This window comes from Nicotiana attenuata, unplaced genomic scaffold (genome assembly GCF_001879085.1).
Source record: "Nicotiana attenuata strain UT unplaced genomic scaffold, NIATTr2, whole genome shotgun sequence".
Lineage (NCBI taxonomy): Eukaryota > Viridiplantae > Streptophyta > Magnoliopsida > Solanales > Solanaceae > Nicotiana > Nicotiana attenuata.
The window spans coordinates 169,046-177,660 of record NW_017672340.1 but is presented as its reverse complement, the minus strand read 5'-3'; the positions used below and the strand labels follow the sequence as shown (position 1 = coordinate 177,660).

The 8,615-nt window shown below is 33.1% G+C and overlaps 1 protein-coding gene across 1 annotated transcript in view; it reads left to right on the top strand.

Annotated features, from left to right (window-relative positions):
• The first annotated feature begins 3,822 nt into the window (after positions 1-3,822).
• LOC109212832 (aldehyde dehydrogenase family 7 member B4) overlaps positions 3,823-8,615 on the top strand; it is a 6,882-nt gene continuing 2,089 nt past the window's right edge. The window contains exons 1-8 of the mRNA XM_019376522.1: positions 3,823-4,149; positions 4,235-4,321; positions 4,491-4,622; positions 4,948-5,020; positions 5,276-5,298; positions 5,389-5,452; positions 6,873-6,918; positions 7,502-7,682. Coding sequence (XP_019232067.1) covers positions 4,015-4,149; positions 4,235-4,321; positions 4,491-4,622; positions 4,948-5,020; positions 5,276-5,298; positions 5,389-5,452; positions 6,873-6,918; positions 7,502-7,682 — 741 coding nt within the window. The 5' untranslated portion in view covers positions 3,823-4,014. The remainder of the gene's footprint in view (positions 4,150-4,234; positions 4,322-4,490; positions 4,623-4,947; positions 5,021-5,275; positions 5,299-5,388; positions 5,453-6,872; positions 6,919-7,501; positions 7,683-8,615) is intronic.

Genomic DNA, 8,615 nt, shown 5'->3' with positions numbered 1-8,615 from the left:
AATATAATCACCAAAAAAACTAGGTAAATATTTGTAGTTTTTTGTAGAAATTTTGTAGATGAAGAGCAAATTATAGAAATGTGACATCCACAATTAATCTGCAAATTGTCTGCAAAATTTTACAAAAAGTCAAAAACTACAAATTAACTACATTTAACCTACATTATAACTACAATCTGGAAACAATTTACACATGGAAGTTCTTCAAGTTGGAATTGGCCACAGCTACATTTCTTGTTTTCTAGACACACAACGTACCGCTTCACACCATCCAACACAGTATGTATATGATCTGTTGAAGCCCTCACCTACATTTTCAGAACAAACACAAAGAAAAAAAATTTACAATATTAAAAATATAGTATCTACAATATATCTACATTTTATCTACAATTTATCTACAAACTATAAGTAAACTACAATTTGCCTACAATTTATCTACAATCTGGAGACACTGAATATTAAAATATTTTTTTCCTGCACCAAATAAAGAAATTATAGTCAAATTGTAGATATATGTAGTAAATTTGTAGATAATATCATAAAACTAAGAAGACCTATTGCTGTTATTTTTTCTTCTCGTTTTTGTTTTTTTCTCCCTTCTTTAAGTTATTGTCAATGATCTGCCTTTGAACTCTCCAATTTATGTCCATTTAATTGGTAAATCTTAGAAGCTTATTTTCGTAGTTTTTGTAGCTGTTAGTAGTTCAATATCTGTTCGGTTTTTTTTTCCAGAATTTGAATTATAGTTCTGGAGAAAAAATCGCATATATGAAATCTTCTTTCCCTTTTTAAAGATTGAATTTAATATAGAATCAATTATCAACAAGAATCTCTCCTTAATTTTAGCGCGTTTTTAAGGAATATTCTGATCCATTAATGCCTGATTTTCGAATGGTACAAATTTTATAGGTAAAATGTGGACTGGGCGGGTAATATACAAAATATGCACATTTTTGATAATAAACTTTTATATATGGTATAGGAAGGAAAAAAATCCCTTTATACATCCATTGATTCATCTTATGTCCTTTTTGCCTTTCCTGCATGTACATCCACATGGACTTTGGACCCATTCCTAGTTTAAGTTGTTTTAAAAAAGGTTGAGTATTATCAATATTGTCCCTTATCTTTGAGAGTAGGCTTATTTTGGTCCCTCAAATATAATTCTGAGCATATTTAGTCCCTTAAGTATGCTAAAGTGGAGCATCTTTAGTATCACTGATAGAATGTGTCAAAAACTATCGGTGTTAGCCAACTCTGATCCATGAATCAAATCTTCTGCTCTGAAGCAAAACGTTTCCTCTCCTTTTATTAGATAGCGCAAATTATCACTTTTTCTCATTTCTAGATAATGTCTTCTAAAATTTTGAGCTTGAAAATATCCCCTTCTGCGCCAGTTTTCAATGAGAAAATGATACTGTATAGAAGCTGTAAAAATAATAGCCGAAATTTGTATATTATTTTATATATATACAAAAACTATACAAATTTTATATACTTTTTCGGCTACCGGATGTAAATAGTTTCTGGCGCGGGCTAAAAGTGATAATACAATCTGGTTATTCGTTTGCTTCAATAATATGCCTAGAAGTGATCCTGGCAGCTCTATTTTTTTCAAATTTTAACTTTTCTTTTTGAAAAAATCAACCGAAATTTTTAAAAGTAAAAGTTTTAACGTTGAAATCTTAAATTTATCAGTTCTGTACTATTAGTGGGTGTTGGTTTATAAAATATTTTCAATAAGTAAATTAAAAAGACAGTAAGTGCCGAAACCAACCCCTTAATTGATTTTGGACAGATGAGACTAAAAATGCTCCACTTTGGCATACTTAAAGGACTAAATATGCTCAGGATTATATTTGATGGACCAAAATAGACCTACCCTCAAAGATAAGGGACAATATTGGCCAAAACCTACAAAGTATGGTTCATAAACGACTAGGGCCCCGTTTGGCCATACATTTTGGCACCGTTTTTTCAAATCTTTTTTGAAAATGTTGTTTGTTCATAGACTAATGATCTATTTTTGAAAAAATTCTGAAATTATTTTTAAGTTCCCAAAATTTAGTTTAGGGTAGATTTTGGGTGAAACTTGTTCTCCCACTCACAAAACATTAAATTTTTTTCAAATAAAATGCATGTCCAAACATAATTTTAACTTCCAAAAATTATTTTCAAAACTACTTCAAAAATTATTTTTTCAAGTTTCAACTAAATTTATGTCCAAACTAGGGGTGTTCATAAAAACCCGAAAAACCGAACCAAATAAAAAACCAAACCAAACCGACCAAAAAAATCGATACTTTTTGGTTTGGTTTGATTTTGGTTTTGAATGTTAAAAACCGATCAAATTTGGTTTGGTTTTGGTTTTAATAAAAAAATAAGCCAAAAAAACCGAACCAAACTGACTATAGGAGTATCTATTTCAAATTTATTATTACACCTATATATATGTATATTTTTTTACAAAGTTTCAAAATTGTATGGTAAATGTTAATCATTTGCACTTTTAGTACAATTTTTTACCTTTATATTCTAGTTTGATTGGTAGTTTTCTTTTGTTAAGTGTAAGAATCCATTTCATGTTAAAAAAAATATTTTTTTAATTGAGTCCTTAAATTATTCATCACTATTTGATTCAATTGTCGTTAATATATTTTAATAAATAATAGATTTCTCAAAGGGCAACTGATTTGATAGTGTTACGTTGAAAACGTGGTCGCCAGAATATGTCTTTGGTATTGTATGTCTTATATTTAAGAAAAAATCGACAAATAATAGAAAAAATCGAAAAACCGACAAAACCCAACATAAATCGAATCGAGAAAAAACCGACTTGATTGGTTTGATTTGGTTCTAATATTTGAAAAATCGACTTACTTGGTTTGGTTTCTTTTAGGGAAAAACCGATCCATGAACACCCCGGTCCAAACGCTAGCTATAAATATTCATTGACTACCTTACTCTCTTTCATTAGCAGAAACATCAAATCAGGATAAGACCGTATTATCCTAGAGAGAGAGAGAGCGGGTGAGTCCAAAAACCTTAAATTAGGCAATTGCCAATTTGCCACCTGTTTATAATTTCTTTTGGACTACTAATAAGATTACTATGATGTGAATAAGGGTGTTCATAGTTCGGTTTGGATCGGTTTTTTCCTAAAAAGAAACCAAATCAAGTAAGTCGGTTTTTCAAATATTAGAACCAAACCAAGCCAATTAAGTCGGTTTTTCCTCGATTCGGTTTATGTCGGGTTTTGTCGGTTTTTCGATTTTTTCGGTTATTTGTCGGTTTTTTCTTAAATATAAGACATACACTACCAAACACATATTCTGGCAACCACATTTTCAACGTAACACTATCAAATCAATTGCCCTTTGAGAAATCTATTAATTACCAAGATATATTGATGATAATTTAATAAAATGAATAATTTAAAGACTCAATTAAAAATATATTATTTTTAATACGAAATAGATTCTTACACTTAACAAAAGAAAACTACCAATCAAACTAGAATGTAAAGGTAAAGAACTATACTAAAAGTGCAAACTATTAATATTTACCATAAATTTTTTGAAACTTTGTATGAAAATATACATATATGTATAAGTGTAATAATAAATTTGAAATAGCTAATCCTATAGTCGGTTAGGTTCGGGTTTTTTTGGTTTTTTTTCTGATTAAAATCAAAACTAAACCATTTGATCGGTTTTTAAAATTCAAAACCAAAACCATACCAAACCAAAAAGTATTGGATTTTTTTTGTCGGTTTGGTTTGGTTCCTTTTTTTTGGGGGTTTTATGAACACCCGCATCTCCTGTGACTGTATATTGTTGTATTGTTGTCCTTTTCTGCTGTTCTACTCCGCACTTCTCTTTTGATACGTTACGTCTCTTCTATATTTACTCGACTGGATCGCCACTTCTCTCGCATTGAATTGATTTCCTGATTCCCTAAGCAATTTCTATCAGTTCGAAAGGTTGCATTTTGTGTGAAATTGAAGGAATCATGAGTTTCGCAAAGAAAGAGTACCAATTTCTCAAGGAGATCGGAATTGGCCCTAAAAATCTAGGAGGTTTTGTTAATGGCACCTGGAAAGCTAGTGGCTCCGTCATCTCCACTGTTAATCCCGCAAACAATCAGGTTCTTAATTTTTAACGGTTTTAAGTTTTTTTAAAATATTTAAATTGTACTACTGGTTAATTTAGAGCTATTTTTGTGGATACAGACTATTGCTGAAGTTGTAGAAGCTTCTGCTCAAGATTATGAGGAAGGCATGCAAGCTTGCTCTGAAGCAGCAAAAATTTGGGTGCAGGTATGCTCATAACTCCTAGTCATATTCTACTGTAATTAACTTCTTTTTTTTTTTAGGGATCAATTTTTCTACTATGAGTATATTGCTAAAACTAGTTTAAATTTCATTAGCCTATGCTTATTTTCTGAGTTCATCCACCTTGCATGATGATCCTTTATTATGTTTGCAGGTTCCTGCACCAAAAAGAGGTGAGATTGTTAGGCAGATAGGCGATGCACTCCGAGCAAACCTTCAGGAATTTGGTCGGCTTGTTTCACTTGAAATGGGAAAGATACTCCCCGAAGGAATCGGAGAAGTTCAAGTATGTAATTTCACAACTCACTAACATACAATGCCCAATAAATTATGATGCAAAACCTTTGCTATTGAAAACTTTGTGTGGTTAGTGGTTACAGTGACATGTAAACTAATTCCACTTGGTTCATTATATATCAGTCTCTTTTTTCATGTTCATAACTCTGTCTTATAACTTTTTTCTTATGAAGTTCCTTTATCTTGATCTTTTTATAATTGAATAGTGAATGGTTGGTAAGAGTAACTAGGTTTAAATTGTCCATGTTTAAGTGTTCACATGCATGAGTAATCCATGTCTGTATACGCCCTAACTTTGCTGCAAAACTCTGCAGGAAGTCATTGATATGTGTGATTTTGCTGTGGGGTTGAGTCGACAACTGAATGGATCCATTATTCCTTCTGAGCGTGAGCTTGCTTCCTTACTTTTTTGCTTTCAGAATAGCCAAAGTTGTTATCTTTTAAGCAGTTATATCTGTGATTGCAATTTCTCATTTGTGGTTTAAATACTTTTTGGTGATTTGAGTGATAAGCTTTCACTGACTATTGGGATACAAATGTTCTTTAGGAGTAGAAGATTTACATTCTTATGCAATTGGAATTGGTGTTTATGTTGTGATTTTACATAACTTCCTTTTATTAACGGTATTTATTTGTTGACAGGCCCTAACCATATGATGTTGGAGGTGTGGTGAAATTTGTGCTCTAAAATCAGGAATTCCTCGAACCTTGGTTATGTTAGTTTTTGATCTTCTCAATGTAATTTTTGTGCACAGATGTGGAATCCTCTTGGGATAGTTGGTGTTATCACGGCTTTCAATTTCCCATGTGCTGTACTTGGTAAGCCATTAAAATTTTTGACCACTTCCATATGGACTTTTTGGTTCCACTTTGCTTCCAGTTGTTCAGGACCGTAGTAAAACGCACTATAGAATAGAATGGTTAGTCCATTTATCCACTATGGATTTATGCAGCTCTATGAAAACAAGCCCTCCCACTAGCTTCGGGAAGGGTAAAAAAGTAAAAAATTAATTGATTTAGGATACTTACAATTCACCTTTAGCTGTCTGTTATGGTTGGAAGGATAAAAGACATGTACCTCCTCTTCTCTGCCCAGTTTTTACGAGCTGAAAAGCTGATATGGAGGGACATCCAACCCCTTGACATTTATTTGTCCTCCTCCTTAACTTGCTTACCAATTCAAGGAAACACCCTTATCCATCCTCATTTACTTCTTCCATCTTCTTTATTTTACTGGAAAGGAATATAGTATAAGGCACTTCCATGCTAATTATGCACTATCACCACATGCTACTGTTAATAACAGCCAAACTGATGTTTACATTTGATATGCACTTTGTAGGAAATGGTAAACAGGTATACTATTTATTTGAAAGCAGAAATGCTTACAAGAACGTTTGGCTTAGTTGGTGACACACTCTCCCTTCCAACTGGTAGGTTGTGGGTTAGACATATAGGGTAAATGGGAAACTGTTGTTGATCTCTGGGATGGGGGATGGGGAGAAAAAAGAGAAATGCTTAATATGCACTATTTTTTTAATGATGGTGGTGTCCAAGTCAGCTTGTGCACACTCGGCTAATTGTTACCTCCCGCCAGCACAAATACCTTTAACTCTGCACACCAAAGGTTTAGCAGACGAGAAGAAATCGCCTAGTGTTCTAATGTGCAGGAAGTTAGCATGAGATAACTGTCTTATTGGGTCAATATACAGAATAAATGTCCGATATCGAGGAGTTGGGTTATTTAGGTAGTTACCTATCATTATTTAAGAACTGAATCCCTGAATTTCTTTCTCCTCTTCTTTTTGTATTACTTTTGTTTTTTAGTATACTACTTCATTCTATTCTGATAAAACTGTGCTCTTAGATGATGCCTGTGTATCTTGCATCTTTCCTGCTCTTTCCCTAAGGCAGTTGTTTGGTGTCATGGTGACAGTTCACTGCACTTTTCCTCTATAAATTTATTTGTTAATTACTTTTTAACTCGACTGTTTGAGTGTATGGCTGCTAATTTCAGATTGTATTTTTGTATTGCACTCTCTCTGCTGAAGTACTTTGATCTAAAAACGAAAATAAGTAAAAAGCTTCTACTGTTTGTATGTGGAGAACTTTTGCTTACATATACCAAGTAATTTCTGGCTTAGCTTTAAATGTTTTGACCCAATTTTTCAAGTAAATGTATGAGAAGTATCGATATCCACCTTACCTTTTCTTAATTTATGCATAATGTTCTGTTCAGGATGGAATGCGTGTATTGCGCTGGTCTGCGGCAATTGTGTTGTCTGGTAAGTCCATCACTTTTTGATGGTTTAAAGTGAAGATGTTGTAGAAATGATTGAATGGCTTTTCTGAATAATAGTTGAGCGGGTGGTTGAACATCTTTTCAGATTGATAAATTGAGCTTATAGTTATTGCTGAGCTCAAATTGATTGGGTATTATTGCCACACCATAGTTTGAACATCATCACAGACACCTTCATGTTGAAAGTAATCATTGTCTTGAATCTCAGAACCTTCGATCCATGTCAAGCTAACTTTAAGCATTCATGCTGCAGCTGAATCTTTAAGTAAGTTATATTGCTATAACTGGCTCTCAAACAAAATCTCTTCTGCATCCAAATAAGTTCAAACAAAACAGAGTATCTTCTCTTGTCTTAATAACCATAAAATGTTAAGTGTGCACACTTGAATTGGGAGGTATGGAGCAGATGCTTTCTAGGTTGTACTAACGCCTAATCTCCGAACTCTCTCCTCAATCTCCAATAGCAAATTTGCTCTTCAAGGATGTCCAATACCTTGATGCTTGAAATCAAAACTCGAGTTTGGTATTTGGTTGTTCATGCTTGGGATTTTATGCCATGTTCACAGGAAAGGTGCTCCAACAACACCATTGGTTACCATAGCGATGACAAAAATTGTGGCTAGTGTATTGGAGAAAAACAATTTACCTGGTTCAATTTTTACTGCCTTCTGTGGTGGAGCTGAAATTGGTGAAGCAATAGCGAAGGACACTCGAATTCCTCTAGTTTCTTTCACTGGGAGCTCAAAGGTGACTTTTCTGTCCTAAGCTAACATGCATGTGTGTCTTATCTCATCAAGGAGTTTCCTTTTGCAGCTAATACTGCATTAGCATTTGCGTCTTACTTTAACTTGAATTTACCTTTTTAAATATTTTCCAAGCTTCTTGACACTACGAATACCTAAAATGTATAGATACACTGCCTGTTTTTGTAGGTTCATCTCTAGGAAACTTCCATGCCATCTTTGATATGACATTAAAAAGTGATAAGTTGAATTTCTTAATTTTCCTATATTTGTTGTATTCACTTTATATTGAGCAATGATATAAGTACAAAAATGTCTAGGAGAACAATGAAGTAATATAGTACTTCACAGCAGTGCTATACTTCCTTTATCTGTCTTCTTTTCCTAGTGCTTCTTGGAATAAATATATTGTGCAGAAAAAACATACCTGTTTATGGATAGTAGTTATTAGTTAAAACTTCTCAGTTGAAGCTAATAAGAAGTAGAGATGCATATGCCATTAAAAGATGTGGAACCATGTTTCTGGAGCTAGAGGAAGAAACTACTGCAATGTTAATTTATCCAATTTTTTGCTTACTTTACTTTTCTACTTTGACTTTACTTTGTCTGGCTAGTTGAATGAAAGAATATTAACAAGATTTGAAAAGAAAAAGGTAGGGAGTCAATTCTGAAACTAAATGGTTATGTAAGTCTATGTTTAGTGGTCTAACAGTCAAAATTAAAATAGGCTGTTATGGCTTTTATTCCTTCTGGGTGCAAGTGCGAAAAGAAACATTTCTTTCTAGGATAAGTAAATAAGTTTTATTTGGAAAAAAACAGCCAAAGGGACTGCAACCATATACAACAAGTGCATACAACCTAAAATCTCAAAATAAAACAAACAAAGTAGGAGAATCGTGGATCTTATTGAAAACCCAAAAAAGGGGGGGGGGGGGGG